General features: G+C 30.1%; 1 protein-coding gene across 1 annotated transcript in view; it reads right to left on the reverse strand.

Moving 5' to 3' along the window:
- Positions 1–11,558: 11,558 nt before the first annotated feature.
- LOC108913528 (zinc finger protein 99-like) overlaps positions 11,559–16,389 on the reverse strand; it is an 8,715-nt gene continuing 3,884 nt past the window's right edge. The window contains exons 3-4 of the mRNA XM_018719088.2: positions 13,787–14,049; positions 11,559–13,285 (exon numbers count right to left, since the gene is read on the reverse strand). Of these exons, the coding sequence (XP_018574604.2) occupies positions 11,797–13,170 (1,374 nt within the window). The 5' untranslated portion in view covers positions 13,171–13,285; positions 13,787–14,049 and the 3' untranslated portion in view covers positions 11,559–11,796. The remainder of the gene's footprint in view (positions 13,286–13,786; positions 14,050–16,389) is intronic.

The following is a 16,389-nucleotide window of genomic DNA, read 5'->3' on the forward strand; positions in this document are numbered from 1 at the left end:
TGAGCCCTTTTAAGGGCATAACTTCCTAAGGGTGCGTTTTAGGGCACATGTTAATAGGAACTTTTTGGCTTATTTTAATGAGTTATAAACGCAGCAGAAGTTTGGAACCCTATTTTAGAAACACCCTGTATAGGGCTGTATTGGTTGGTTGTTAAATTCATATTATTTACGAAATCTTTGGTATGCTTATAGCAAATTGATTCACATTGGGTGTGGTGTTAACATTTACAAGTGCATAATTTACTGTAAAATTTACAAATTTTTGTAGGTCAGTGGCGTAGGAATGGGTAGTAAAGCGGAATTTCTTTAACCCAACTTCTATGCCAATGACTTAATAATCATTTGGGATTCATTTTTAGATTCTCAGGACAATTTAACATAAAAAAGGTATACTTATTGAAAATCGGTATAGTTTATAGTTTTACCGAAAATCTCAGTTGAATGAGAGACCGTTCTTCTGATAAGAAATTAAGTTTCTAAAGTATAGGAAATAAATTTAAAATTAATATTATACACATTAATTTAGAATTGGAAACAATATTAAATAATATGTCTTTACATCGTCGAAACGACTGGTAGATTCTAAATATAATCTCTTGTGTATTATTTATTGCATTCATAATGTGGTGAATTCCCCCTCTGAGCTCATTTTTTTGTTGCGTTACAGTGCAGTGGACAGCATATTCAATGGCACCTCCCCTAAAATTTCATTTATGCCATTCTGAAGCAATTATAAGTATCCTTGTTCATTCAGCGGTCCGTTTGTTTCAAACAGATATAATTCCTTTAAAAAATTACACCTACATATTAATTTTAAATCTGCGCTGTGCGTCCAATACACTATCTGCACTAACGATTGCCATGAAAAAACAACTAAGCAATAATAGACTTATCTGTCATCAGGAATGGTTATTTTATTTTTAAGATTTGAAATATTAGTGTTTGTAAAAAAATGGATGAATATTCAAGTGTTATCAGAAGAACGATACTTATTTTGACTACATTGGAAAGAGATAAAGAATAAGAGATTTTGGCTTTTTAGAATCCTTAACAAATCATATTTAGGTTGGTTTCCTTGAAAGAATTAAATATTTAGCCGATAATTGATAATAAATAAATTACTTAATTTAGTACCACATCAAACATTAAAAATCAAAATAACTTGTAAACGCACAGGAATTTCGAAACCGAAGAAGAACATTTTTGTTAAACTGTATGTAGATAATGAAAATAACAGTTGTTTCAAAAAATAGTCATTGGCGTAGAAGTTATGTTTAAGAAAGCGGTTGAGCACCCCCTCCACTCCACCACTGTGCAAGTTTTTGAACATTCTTATAGCTTGTTTTATGCCCCTTAATTAATAGCCATTATCCCCCAAACATGAAAAAAATCTAAGAATTCGTTTATGTTATAATGAAAATTTGAGAAAAAAAGATTATGTACAAGTGTGATGTATGTGATCCTGAAACTAAATATAAGAAGAATTTGAAAACCCATCGATTAATACACGTAAACCGTCCCACAACACGAATGCAGGAATGTGACACGGGTGACTTTGATACTGTTGATAAATGCCCTGGTACCCCTCGTCAATATGTAAATGTTAAAACATCCAAATAATCAAACATAAAGAGAGATTAAGAATTCATGTGTCAAGACACCTTGAAAATGCAAATGTACAATTGTGTTAAATGTTTTGTTTGAAAGTTCGTACAGGTAAGTTATACATCATTGGTGTCAGTTTTTGATTATCTGCTAGAGGTCATTATAGACCAGGCGGGATCTGTTTCAAAACACCCATGTATGGATGTTTTATATAGTATCGCTAATTTTTGCTTTAATGGCTCTAATATGATGTAACAAATTATAATTTCACTATGCGCGCGCTTCAAAACGTGTACTAAACTAAAATTAAAAAGTAGTAATTATCAGTACGTTAATAGGTCGATAATTAACAATAATTCGCAGATAAAATTTTCAAGTATCTAGAAGTCTTAATTTAGGCATAGTTAAATTTGTAAAAATTTCAATTTTTTTTCAAAAATCTGGATTGCAAAATTATTACTCGAAAACTATGGGACCGATTTTAACGAAAATTGGTGTGATGTTTTACTATATCAAAAATATTTTTTTGACCAAGTATGAAAATCTTACCAATAAGTACTTTAAAAAAAAATCGCAAAAATATTGTAATTTTTTTTAACTTTTACTTGTTTTTGCTATATTTGCAATAATTATGTTGTATTTTTTGTTTTTTTGAGAAAAAAAAATGGAATTTTTTCCAATTTTTTCACTATTTGTTCAATATGTTTAGCACACGTTTTGAAGCACACATATAGTGAAATTATGTTTTGTTATATCATTTTGGAGTCATTAAGGCAAAAATTAGCGATACTATATAAAACATCTACACCAAAACAGATCCCGCCTGGTTATAGTAGCGGACTATATTTTTTGTGGTTAGGTTTTTACAATGTGCGTTTTATGTTATGAGTATATGAATAAGGGGATTCAACTGATATAGCTCGAAACGAACTCCAATAAATTTAAATAAATATGTCAACGATAAATAGTAGGGTATAAAGATAGGTCCGCCAATATTACAGGAAATAATTTTACCTGCAAAGACATTGATAAAGGTGGTTAAACCGATATATATTTCCCTTTAGCTGCACCTACAAAAAATTTTGGAGCAGGCCAAAAAAGTAATTATCTTTCACAAATTTAAAATATCGTTTCATCTTAGTAAAGACGCATGTGTCTACAGACAATACACCAGATTATTGAAATATGTACATATAGAACGAAAGGAAAAGAAATTCTGGTATATATAGAAAGCAAAAGGCTTTTCTTTTCTTGTATTTATATATTTAACTTGTCTTACGTTGATAAATATACATTTTTTTTACAAATCCATGTAAATGTTCTCCGATTCAATATTACCAACAATCTGCAACTAAAACTAATGTGGAATTCACAAAACATTGACTGTGGTGTGCTACACTTAATTCAACCAATCATCTCTTCGATTCTTTACTCTATTTTTCTATCTCGTCCTACTGCGGTTGTTAAAAATATTAAATAATTTATCGACGAAGATGGCAGAGGAGGAAATTGTGACCTACAAAGACAAAATAATTTAAGAAAAGACATACATTTGCAATTCCGTTAAAAATATATAGATATTAATTCTATGAGTAAAACTATATTTATTTATATTGTTACGCCTACAGCCCACTTGGTCGTAGACGCACGCTAGGGGGTAGTAGATGGTAGTTAAATGACGAGTTTATAATAAAACATTTATTACTAAATTTTGGAATTGGTTTGCCAAACAATTGAAACTACACTACCTACAATAAACTAGAACTACTACTTACATTATTAGCCCAACCCTTTTCATTTCGGGGGAGAGATGTCTTCTACTTCACTTCCAAAAATCGACTGTCCAAGACAGTTCAACAAGCGCGCCACCGCTTTTTCAAAACCGCCGCGTTTGCAGGATTACCATAGGTACCGCCGTGGCTGACCCAATTTAAGTTTACCGCCCGGTCGGTGGTCCGGTGATTTCGCAATCACCTAGTCGTCGAACTGTCTTTTTTGTTTAGTCATAAATTTTTAATATGAAATAATGCCAACGAATTAATTGAATAAATGCGCGAATGAAATAATTGAAATTTACTGTTAAAATAATTATTAATTTTCTTTGAATTTGACAATATGAACAAGAATTAAGTACAACACAAAAAAAACTATCCAAGTAATAAAATTACTAAAATACACATACATTTATTGATAATTTTTATTTGTTAATATTTTTTAAATTAATTGCTTTTTTTTGATTTGTGGCTGGTATCATTTCAAAAAATTTTTTTATACTTTTGTAGTTTATTTGACACTTTATCTTTGTTAATTTAATTTTTTGCATTTACCACATTTAGGACTATAGCACGCTAGTGGGCTACAGTGTAGCGACATTTTTAATTGCCGCTCTACAAAATTGGTGGCGGGGTCTATTTCATCAGATCCTAAACATTCTGCCAAAATTATTTTGTGATTAACGGTCACTGTAGAGAAGATAATTGCTACATCAACAATAGAATACTGATTTTAATGACGATATAGCGTTCCTATGTTTAACTTCCTTAATATAGCTATAAAATTATGAAAAATGTCAATTGTTGGAACACTGTATGTTTCTGAGATTTTACCTTATGTATTCTATGTAGCATAGTGTTTATTAACAGTCATGGTAGCATGTGTTAACTAATGGATTGTCAAATGTTTCTTATTCATCACATTTGTCCATTTGGATTTTTGAAGGATATTTGTGTGTTAACTGGTGCCTCTTTATATCACCCTTATATTTAGTTTCATATGTACATGTATAGCATTTGTACATTTGGACTTCCGAGGGGTCTTTGTGCAATAACTGATGCACTCTTAGACCATTCTTATACTTAGTTTCATAAGGACAAGTATTACATTTGTACATCTGGATTTCTGTAGAATCTTTGTGTATTAATTTATGACTTTTTAGATGAGCCTTGCGTCTAGCTTTATAACTACATATATCGCACTCGTACGTTTGAATTTCTGAGAAATCTCTGTGTATTAACTGGTGCATCTTCTGATCGGTTCTATATCTACTTTCGTAAGTACATATACCACACTTGTACATTTGGATTTCTAAAGGGTCTTTGTGTATGAATTGATGCTTTTTCAGGATCCACTTATGCTTAATTTTATATTCACACTTGTCACATTGATAGAATTGGGTATCCGATGAAGGACCAAGCTTTTCAAATATAGACTTTTCACTTATGGGTAAATTGGTGTTACAATTTTCATTAAATCCTATCTCACATTTAAGCATATATCCCGCTATTTATTTCTCCTATGCCAATCTTTTTATTTTCAACTGTTTCATTACCATATGAGGAAGAACCACTGGAAATATTGTTCAATATGAAATAAGAATAAAACAAGGATTATTAAAATGGGTTTAAATCGCGTTTTTTCAAATTTTACATTTTCTATGTCATCTCTTAAGGGGGGTAAAGTATTTTTAAAATATTTTTATATTAATGTACAACATATTAAAATTATTGTGTGAAAATTTTGAGGCCGATTGGAGTAAAACTAACAGAGATCTCCGCCTTTCCTGTCTGGTTTCACGCTGCAGCGGGGAGCTACACGGAGAAAAAACTGTAGTAACTTTTACTAAAAAAATGGGTTAAAATTACTAATTTCACAACGTAAAACGTTAATTGAAATATCGGAACAATTTCTATGAAAATAGTATTTTTTACAATGCGATATAGTAATTTTTATTTCTTAAGGAGGTATATAAAATGCACAATGTACTTGAAATTTATATGGGATATTACCCAGTGCTCCCTCTGTGCGTCATATTTTTTTGAATTTTTTTTTTAATCTAGATTTTGAGTTATTGTTGTTGAAAGTTGTTCATTTTAACATAGTTTATATGGCGAAGATGGACGGTGTAGCTCTTTTTTTGCCCATAACTGAGAAAAAAATGTAGAAATTGTGAAACAAAACTTTTCCATAGATAGTACACAGTTATTTTTTTATGTAAAACTAATAAGTTTTGAATATAATACAGCTGTATTAATTATAAACAGAAACCAATAATTACATTTCTGTCTGACTTGAGGATTAATGTGGCAACGTCGCAATCAGCTGACAGCAAGGAGGGGAATACATTTGAATGATTTGTTAAAAACGAAATTGATTTCAAACATATACATTTTTCCTAAATCCCATGTACATTGTTATCAACAATAAATTATCCACAACAGATTATTTTTTTTAATGTTTTTAAAAAACTAGATTAATTAAAAAAGACTAGGAAGCTGTGATATATTTATTGGAATAAAAAAATACAGTTGATAAATCCTTTTAATATATTTAATGGTTTATAAAAACATCGTAATCTTTTCCCAGCCTTGTTTAGGGTTACATAAAGTTTTCTTTACTTGATTAATATAATTAGTAATACTTGGGATAAAAGCAATAACAAAGGAACATAAATAATTCTCAGCAAACTTTATATCTAAAAAATTAGTTATGGTTGCAAAACTTTTGTAATATTACTAAAATAGAGATGAAAAAGACGAACAGTGAGTAATAATGTAATTTCTATCACAGAACCTTCAAAATTGCATCCAACATTTTTTTTGACTTGGATGAGTGTCATTTCATTTCTTTAGAACTAAATTAACATAATTCTTTTCTCGTTGTTTTACCAGTTCACATGATTTACGGATTTTAAATAAAGGATACAAATCCTTGCAAGGAAAATACGATATATTTGCTATATATAATAATTATGTTGAACATAGTTTACACACAATACATTTTTGAACGCATACGCCTCACCGATGTCCGAGGTCTGTAGGTTTGCAGTGTGTACAACTGCACTCCATTATTAGCGCTGTTGCCACATCCACATAGTGTTTATGCGATCATTAAATATAATTTAATACTACTTAAATGATATTTTTATGTTGTTAATTTTCAATATGTATGTTATGTGCATATTGAGTAGATTTTTTTGCTATATAGATAATGTTTATCGCAAATAATTTCAATAGAATTTAATTTTTTCAAGTTGGTAGCGGGTTTTAGTCCCATAAGAAAAGCATAAGACTCCCCCTGCGATCCTCACTTCCCTCGGACCTCGATATACCTCCGTAAAGTAAAAATTTTTGAAAATTTTAAACGCGTTTTTCACACTTAGCTTTTTCAGAGCACCGATCCCTTTGAAATTTTGCACTCTTTCTTTACATAAATGACGAGGTAACGCTGTCTAACTTTAACACATTTTAAAATAACCAAATTTCCGATTTTTTTTTTAATGAAAAATCGGTATTTTGAGCTCTGTGCTGTAAAAAATTGAAAAATCTATAATAAAAGAAAAATTCGACAGGGTTCCCTACAGAAACTTATCAACTAATGAAATCATTTTAATTTTTGATTTCAGATGATTTAGTAATGAGTTATGAGTGGCACCGCAATGGAACTTTTTTGAGACGTCTGCGGAGATTCACTATCAATAGCTCATTTCTTGATATTTATTAATGAAAATTTCACAGAATATTCTTTAAATATTATTTTATCATGTAGTAATTATAGAAATAAATATATATAAACTATATCGTCAAAAAAATTGTCGAAAATATGCTTTTTTGTATCGAATTAACCTTCCCCCTACCCTCAAGAAATAGCTTGCTGTCAAAAAACTAAAAAAATTAATAAATAAGCATTTGTGTAATAAATTTTATAAGTTTATCGAAAATTCCTTACCCATCCCAAACATTTTCCTCTATCTCCATTGAAGTCTCCTCAGGTTTTTCCAGTTTTATTTCAATTTCCTCTGTTTTAACGTAAGAATGACTTTTGATTTTCTCTTGTGCATCAAGGCAGTTCTGTAAAAAACCATCATGAGTATGAAGCGAATCAAAACATGGTCCACATATTACAGGATCCTTAGTAGCAGTCATGTTCTACAACAAAAAATATTAGTGTTAATTTCTGACAATATCTATAGTTTTATTAATTGAAGAACATAATTTTCAAGTAATTCTACCCACATTGACATAAAGAGCTCTATGATTCCAGAATACAAACTATTTCAGCTCCATTTAACAGATGTCAATGGAAAAAAAGATTTGCGTTGAATCATAAAATGTTTTGTTCAGATTACAGTATAGACAGAATAAGGACAGCGAGTAAATTTATAAATGAAATCTTTCTGATGAAATATGATGTAATTATTTTAAACGACGATATTGCAATTCACGCTTATAATTTGTAATTTCTGCTATATTATTAGACATTATTTACAATTGTTAGTGTTATTAAGAGGTTGGGATAACAGTAATCTGTAAAATTACATAATTAAAATGAATGCAACTTTGTTGCAATTTAATGTACTTTTTAATTGGGTAAATTCTAGGAAAAAAACGTGAAAACAATTTTGTTTTAATTAATAATTGTTAAGTTTAGAATTTGTTATAAAAAAAGGAAAGAGCAAAATAATATTTTGTAGTTGTAATATGTCTCAAAATAAATGAATACAAAAATTATCAGTAGTAATAGGTACAAAAAATAATCGCGATCTGTAAAGTTTTAAGCTGTTCATAAGAAAATCTGCAGATGTCCTCATTCTCAATAAAATTGAAGTTGTTGAAAACACTTTTTTTGTAGTTAAATGCTTTAAAGTCATAACTTTTTTTTTAATATCTTTATAGTTTGTTTAGCTCTATACACTTTTGTAATTTTTTCAGTATAACCACTTGTCAATTTATCAGACTTGCTTTTGGCGGTCTGGGTGCTTACACTAAAATAACAAAAGTTCTCTTATAATAAAGAAAACAATAATGGATGATACATAAATTTTTATATTCGAAACATATGATACTTCGAATAGTTGTTTTTTTCAAAATTTTTCTACATCTATCTATATCAGAATTACTTCCAGATGATATCCAACAAGTTGTACTTAATTTAGAACTTCTTGCAGAAGATCTCTTTAAAGTGAATTACAGATTTGGGCTTTTATTATTACCAGTTTGTAACGTTTGAATTTTAAATTTACATTACGAGTAAAAAAATAATAAGTTATTTTAATTGCTGCACAGGTAATTCTTGCGATATGGTTTCTTTTGATCTTCCAATCTTGGTCTCTCCAATTTACAATTAGATTATTTTTAGATTTTTAAGGTTAGTTAAGTGGTTAAGTTGATGGTTAAGTATTATTAGTAGTATTAGTAATATAGATATTAAATTTTGGTACATGTTTAAGGTTTCGACAATTATTTTTCTTTATACCACACCTTGTATAGTTGGAATTTATTCGTTGTGGTTACTTCCAAATTCTCTTTTCCCTCCTCTAAAGTTTTGTAATGTATCCACCCGGTCGATTCAGGTCTCCAGAAGATATAGGTAGTCGTTCACAAAACTGTCTCACACCGATACATTTTCCATAAACTAAAACATATTTTTAATTAGATAGTTTAGTTTTAACTTCAGATAATTATTTTAAACAAATAAAAACATAGATGGCTACTTACTTACGGGTTGGATTAAGAAGTAAATTTTTATAATTACTCTTTATTATTCATTTTTCCGATTTCTAATGTATATCTTCATTTTCCATAGTTAAATTATTCTTCTCAAACATATTTATAACCTGTTGAATGTTCACAATGTCGACATATTTTATTTTCCCAACTGATTCATGGTTTATTTTCCTTTTCAACCAACCAAGTCTGCCAGTCATACCAACCAACTGATTATTAACTTTAAGATCCACCAATCAAGAATTTGTTTAATCGCAAGATTCTCTGACATAATTGTAAATAAAGCAATTAACTGTTTATTTAATTTTGGGTAAAAAAGGAACATTAATACATGATTATGTTGTCGGAAAATGTATTTAATTGTCCATAATAAATCTTATTCTGAGACTAGCGACATCTTTCGCGAAGTGACGAAACTTTATGGTTATACATGTTTCATGTTACTTATTAGTGGTGAACTTTGCTACGGCGGGTTTTTCATCGTAGGATTTTGAAAATTTAAAGAGGTGTGTGTCAATTTTCCTTATAAGTGAAATCTGAATTTATCCGTGTGTGGGACCTTTTTGAATACACTAAAAATTAAGTTTTCTGAGTGAAAATTTGTTTTGGTTGGCAATTTGTGTGATATTTTCCAAGAAAACTACTCCATTGAGGATTTAATTGCCTCTTGGACATTCCATGTGATTACCTTTTGCGGGCCATCATTTCTCCACCAGGAAGGCCCTTATCCTGGAAGAGAACACCCATATGTAATGTTTTTTTCTTTGGAAATTTGGTGAGCACTTGTTAACAGGCAAGATATTCCCAGCTTGGACCTAGTCGATCTGCCTTTACAACAATTATTAGCCCCAACTCCAATATTGCAACTTCTGGATGACTACTCCAGAGTTTCTTCCCAGGAGCGAGACAACTTCTACTGCCAAACCAGAGCTGGGCAACTTCTGAATCCTTTCCGGGGGCATCGTATTGCGAACTGGACAGTGTGCCAGTTTATCACCTCCGGATCGAGGGCGAACCAACAACCAACCGTTTTGTCAGCGGGACCCCCACCGAGACCCAGACTATCGCCTCCTGTTTAAGGGCCAACCCGTTCTGTCAGCAGGACCTCTACTGAGACCTTGTACTGGTGTCACGCAAGTCTCCATTGGCACCGGCGATTGGGGGTGTTGAAAAATAATTTGTACATACAGTTTTACTTTTAATTTAGCTTATAACCTTTCGATACCTACTTACCATAGTTTACAATTTATTCATTTTTACCATATGTATAAGTAACTTTAATAATAGATATTATAGAGTTTAGACATTTACTTGTAGATTACATAAGGTGTTGAGCTTTAAGCTCACATCTTTTATTTTGAATATACCAAGTGTTGATCCCTAATCCAGCTGATTTGATATGACAACAGGGCGCTATGGATCTTAACAGCAAGAAATATTTTTAAAATGTTTTTAAATGATTGAAAAAAGGTGAAAATTTAAATAATAATTATCAAAATATTATCGCAAAATGTTTTTAAAAGGTTTCTGAAATGTGAAAGCAAATATTTGATTTAATTTTTTATGCAGATTAATGATATATTTTTAAAATATCACACAAAAAGTGTATTTTGTAATTTAATAAACTTAATATTAAAAAATTTAATAGCCCTTAATTTAATTAAATAAATCAAAAAACAAAGTGAAAAGTTTTCAATGTACAGATGAAAATAGATAAAGTTTTTAGATCAGCCAGTACAATAACAGGGTATTAAGTTTCAAGCTCAGCTTGGGGACTGTACAGAATTAATTTAACAGAGTTAATAATCGTAAGTTTTAAATCAACCTACTTGCAATATACCTATAGCTAGTAGCTAGTACACGTTTATATTTGGCACTTCAAGAATTAATCCAGGTGGCGTAGTAATTGCCAATCCAGGCCAGACAGGACGACCGGAGTTGTTCCCTTCTACTGTGATTGTATGTGACTCCACACATTTTCAACGTTCTTATCAATACTAGCGTACCTACCATAGAGTTTATGGAATGCTTTACTATTTTAATTAAAAGTAAGTAAAAGTTTAACTGTATGTCTTAGAAGTTATTGGTAAACAGTAATATGTAAAATGCTTATGTCCTACTTCGCTATACATATTATGTAAAAGAAGGCCCAAACTTCAAATTTATTGAAAGTAAATGTTACAAATAACTTCTTATAATTTGATATAGTGCAAAAAATCATGTGGCATACAAAATGAAAGGGAAATATAAAATGTACAAAGTTTGTTAATTATTCTGAAAAAGGTTGTCTGCATGTTAAAAATCAATGAACCATTTGAAAAATTAAATTTACAATGAAAAATGCTTAAAAATAATTTGATGTAACCTTCAATATTATTCAATTCATTATTCAATATTATCTTATTTAATTCAGGAACTGAATACAGCATAAATAAAAACATATTCCTAGAAAAGCCTCTAAAGCATTTATTTTTTTTTAAAGAAACCAAGTTGAATATGATACTATTTGAAAAGCATCGATATGTATATAAATTTCTTACAAATCTTTTTATCGTTTTTAAAATACTTTTAAAATTAGTTTCATAACTACACCTACAACAGTTCTACACTTGATTTCTGCAGACTAACTGATGTACTTTCAGATGATTTTTATTTTAGTCTCATAACTACACATATTACACCTGCGTATTTAAATTTTATGAATTAACTGATGCTTATTTAGACTGATCTTATACTTAGTTTCAAAAGTACAAGTATCGCATTTGTACATTTGGATTTCTGAAGAATTTTTGTGCTTTAACTGATGCATCTTCAGGCAGCTCTTATATTTAGTTTCAAAACTACACATATCACATTTGTACATTTGGATTTCTGATATATCTTTATGTATTAATTGATGCTTTTTTAAACTGCTTTTCAAATGAGTTTCATAATTACACTGATCACACTTGTACACTTGGATCTCTGAAGAATCTTTGTGTATTAACAGATGTGCTTTTAGATGACCCTTACATTTAGTTTCATAATTACATGTATCACACTTGTACATTTGGATTTCTGAAGGGTCTTTGTGCATTAACTGATGTCTTTTCAAATAACTCTTATGCTTAGTTTCATAACTACACACATCACACTTATACATTTGGATTTCTGAAGGATCTTTGTGTTTTAATTGATGTATTTTTAAATAGTTTTTAAAATGAGTTTCATAACTACACTGATCACACTTGTACACTTTGATCTCTGTAGAATCTTTATGCACCAACTGATGTGTTTTCAAATGAGTCTTTCGTTTAGTTTCATAACTACACGTATCACACTTGTACATTTTGATTTCAGAAGGGTCTTTGTGCGTTAACTGATGCTCTTTTAGATATCTCTTATATTTAGCTTCATAGGAGCATGTATCACATTTGTACATTTGGATTTCTGAAGAATCTTTGTGTAAGAATTTATGTTTATTTAGGTCACTCTTCTGTTTAGCTTCATAAGTACAAGTATCACATTTGTACATTTGGATTTCTGAAGAATCTTTGTGTGTTAATTGATGCGATTTAAGACTTCTTTTAAACTTAGTCTCAAAACTACACGTATCACACTTGTACATTTCGATTTCAGAAGGGTCTTTGTGTGTTAAGTGATGCTTACTTAGATGGTTCTTATATTTAGTTTCATACGTACAAGTATCACACTTGTACATATGGATTTCTGAAGAATCTTTGTGCATTAACTGATGTATCTTCAGATATTTTTTATACTTAGTTTCAAAACTACATGTATCACACTTCCACATTTGGATTTCCAAAGGGTCTTTATGCTGTTTGTGATGCCGCTTCAAATGGATCTGATGTTCAGTTTCAAAATTACAGATCTCGCACTTGTACTTTTTCACTTCTGAAGGGTTTTCATGTATTAACTGATGCCTCTTCAGATTTGCTTTAAGGTTAGTTTCATGTTTATATTTATCACATTGGTACGATTGTGTACCTATCAAAGGTTCACATTTCTGAAGTCTAGACGTTTCGTATTTGGGTATCTGGATGTTGTCAACTAACATCAACATTTTGTAGTTTTTGTTAAGTCCTGTGTTACATTTATATTCTTCCCTTATTACTCCTACATATTCTGAAATGTGTCCCTTCTTGTTTTCAGCGCCTAAGTCATACGAAGAAGGAACACTGAAAAATTTAAAAATGGTCACAATGAAATAAATACGAGTTAAAATAAGTGTTTTGAAAAATGTATTAACAAAAAATCTAAAACAGTTAAATGAGGTACTCCTAATCAAATCTAAAATGTTCTATGTCACTGATTAGGAAATGTCTTGCTATCAAAAACGACAAAAGTTAATTGGTATTGCAATTATATAAAAAAATTTGTGTTGGTGACTGCTAGGTGATGCCTACTGGTACAAAGTACTGCTTTGTACTTACTGGCAGAGAGTGACCTACTAATCTGCAATTACTATGGAAGTAAGGCCACTATTGTATTAGTCAAAACAAAGCTTTTAGCTAATGATATTGTAGGAAACAACTGCTCTGTGGACTAAAGCCGCGTACAGCACTGAATTACACTTGCAATAAGTATTTAATAAACAGCTAAGATCATTCTTCCGCAGAATAACCAGACATAGACGATGGGTACTAAGTAACAATAACATTTAATAAAACTTGACTTACCCATCCCGACCATCTTCCTCTCCCTTTATTTCAATCTCCTCAGATTTGATATAAGCCGGAATATCAAGACATTCATATTCCTCCTGCCCATCCTGATCATCTTCCAGTTTTATTTTAGTCTCTTCAGATTTAATAACAGACTCATTACCAGCACTTTCGTAGTTTCCCTGTGCACTAAGGCATTCCTTTAAAAAACCGCCATGTGTACGAAGCGAATCAAAACAAGGTCTGCATATAATAGGGTCACTGGTAGCACTGATATTCTATAATAAAAAAATTCGTGTTAATCCTTAAACAAATATCTGTTTTAATATTTTAGTTCAGTATTTTCAGCATCTTATTTACTAAATTAAAAAAGTATAATTATGGGTACATATGTTTTGCAGATTAAAAGTGATGGGGTAGAAATGCTTTGTGAAATCAATTATGTATTGTTAGTATTGTTAGGAAACATTTTTAATTTTTATATTATATTAGATATTTTTAAGTACAAATATATACATTACCTATTTAAGTATTTATGTTTTTAGTGAATCCACAGAATCTTAAATTATTATTGTAAGAAATATTTATTCATGTAAAAGCTATATGTGGACTTATTTCACTACATACTTTCACTCATTTTGAATTTTATTGAACACAATCTCCAAACTGTAAAATTTTCAATTGTCTCCGTTTATTACAATGTGCTGTCGAATTGTGGGGGGTCTCTGCAGACCGAAAAGGACATGAGGTCTGCTATAAATTGTTTTTGATAAAAAAATAAAAGAACGAATATGTTCGGTTTGCACTAAATGTTTTCTTTTTCGTTTTAATTGGGAACAATAAAAACCTTTATTATTATTGTTATTATTATTAAACACACCCACTGGGAGAGCAATTGGACCCCAAAATAACAGATTTAACTTTATCAATAGTTTGTTGAAGTTTCTGCATTAGAACTAATTTTTTAGCAACTGTAAAGACATCCAATTCTATGATTATGATCTTGATTTTGATAAGAATTTGAAATTTACTGAGTATACTCGTATAGATACACAATTTTGTTATTATCAAAAATTGTCTCATATCTGTAATTGCTTTATCGGATACTTGATTTCGCTAAACTAAATTTTCAAATATAGTATGTCAAAATAATAATATAAAATTGTAACGTACTTTTCTCGGTTGCCAAATTTTTGTAACACCCTTTATATATGGTTTTGAATTTGCGGTGGTGACGGTTCGGTTCAGACGTTACTTGTGGCTGCCCCCGGTATACTACCAACTCTAAACGGAATCTTAATTCATAAGTGCAAATTTTAATTTACTAGATTTATTGACGTCACTGACGTCCCTATTTGGACGCCTACTTNTATTTTTAAGTACAAATATATACATTACCTATTTAAGTATTTATGTTTTTAGTGAATCCACAGAATCTTAAATTATTATTGTAAGAAATATTTATTCATGTAAAAGCTATATGTGGACTTATTTCACTACATACTTTCACTCATTTTGAATTTTATTGAACACAATCTCCAAACTGTAAAATTTTCAATTGTCTCCGTTTATTACAATGTGCTGTCGAATTGTGGGGGGTCTCTGCAGACCGAAAAGGACATGAGGTCTGCTATAAATTGTTTTTGATAAAAAAATAAAAGAACGAATATGTTCGGTTTGCACTAAATGTTTTCTTTTTCGTTTTAATTGGGAACAATAAAAACCTTTATTATTATTGTTATTATTATTAAACACACCCACTGGGAGAGCAATTGGACCCCAAAATAACAGATTTAACTTTATCAATAGTTTGTTGAAGTTTCTGCATTAGAACTAATTTTTTAGCAACTGTAAAGACATCCAATTCTATTATTCTGATCTTGATTTTGATAAGAATTTGAAATTTATTGAGTATACTCGTATAGATACACACTTTTGTTATTATCAAAAATTGTCTCATATCTGTAATAGCTTTATCGGATACTTGATTTCGCTAAACTAAATTTTCAAATATAGTATGTCAAAATAATAATATAAAATTAAGTGTCAACATTTTGCTTCTTGAAACTAAATTACTGAAGGGTACGTTTATTAGAAAAAGTTACTTTAATTTTGGACACAGTATACATTTTTCCTAGTTTCATCCATATCAAGTAAGTTTTAAAATGAAACTATGACAGATTCAAAAAAAATTCTCAAGAGACGATTTTTGATCGAAACTAAGGTGTGTACGTAAAAATTTAATAAACTAAAATTTATACTGGGTGAAACAACCTTTTTCATCAAATTACTGGTACTAACTAGTTACATCTTCGATACTGGTTGCATGGAGAGCTTGACAAAAACACATATTACAGCAGTGTATATGGTCATACTGTCTACCAAATTTGGTTTCGATAATAAAAAAAGTCAAAGAATAATTTTTTCTGATACCAGTAAATCTACATTTCAAAAGAACACGATCTGCAAAAAATCGCCTTAGTAAAATGTTCACCCCTGAAGAGATATGGGCCATCAAAGTTTCCAAAAAAATTATGAAAATTGGCTGTAATTTGAAAACCAAATGAGGTACAAATAACAAATTTTTTACAGGTTGTTTACTAATACAGATGCGAGTT

This window comes from Anoplophora glabripennis, unplaced genomic scaffold (genome assembly GCF_000390285.2).
Source record: "Anoplophora glabripennis isolate ALB-LARVAE unplaced genomic scaffold, Agla_2.0 scaffold1176, whole genome shotgun sequence".
Lineage (NCBI taxonomy): Eukaryota > Metazoa > Arthropoda > Insecta > Coleoptera > Cerambycidae > Anoplophora > Anoplophora glabripennis.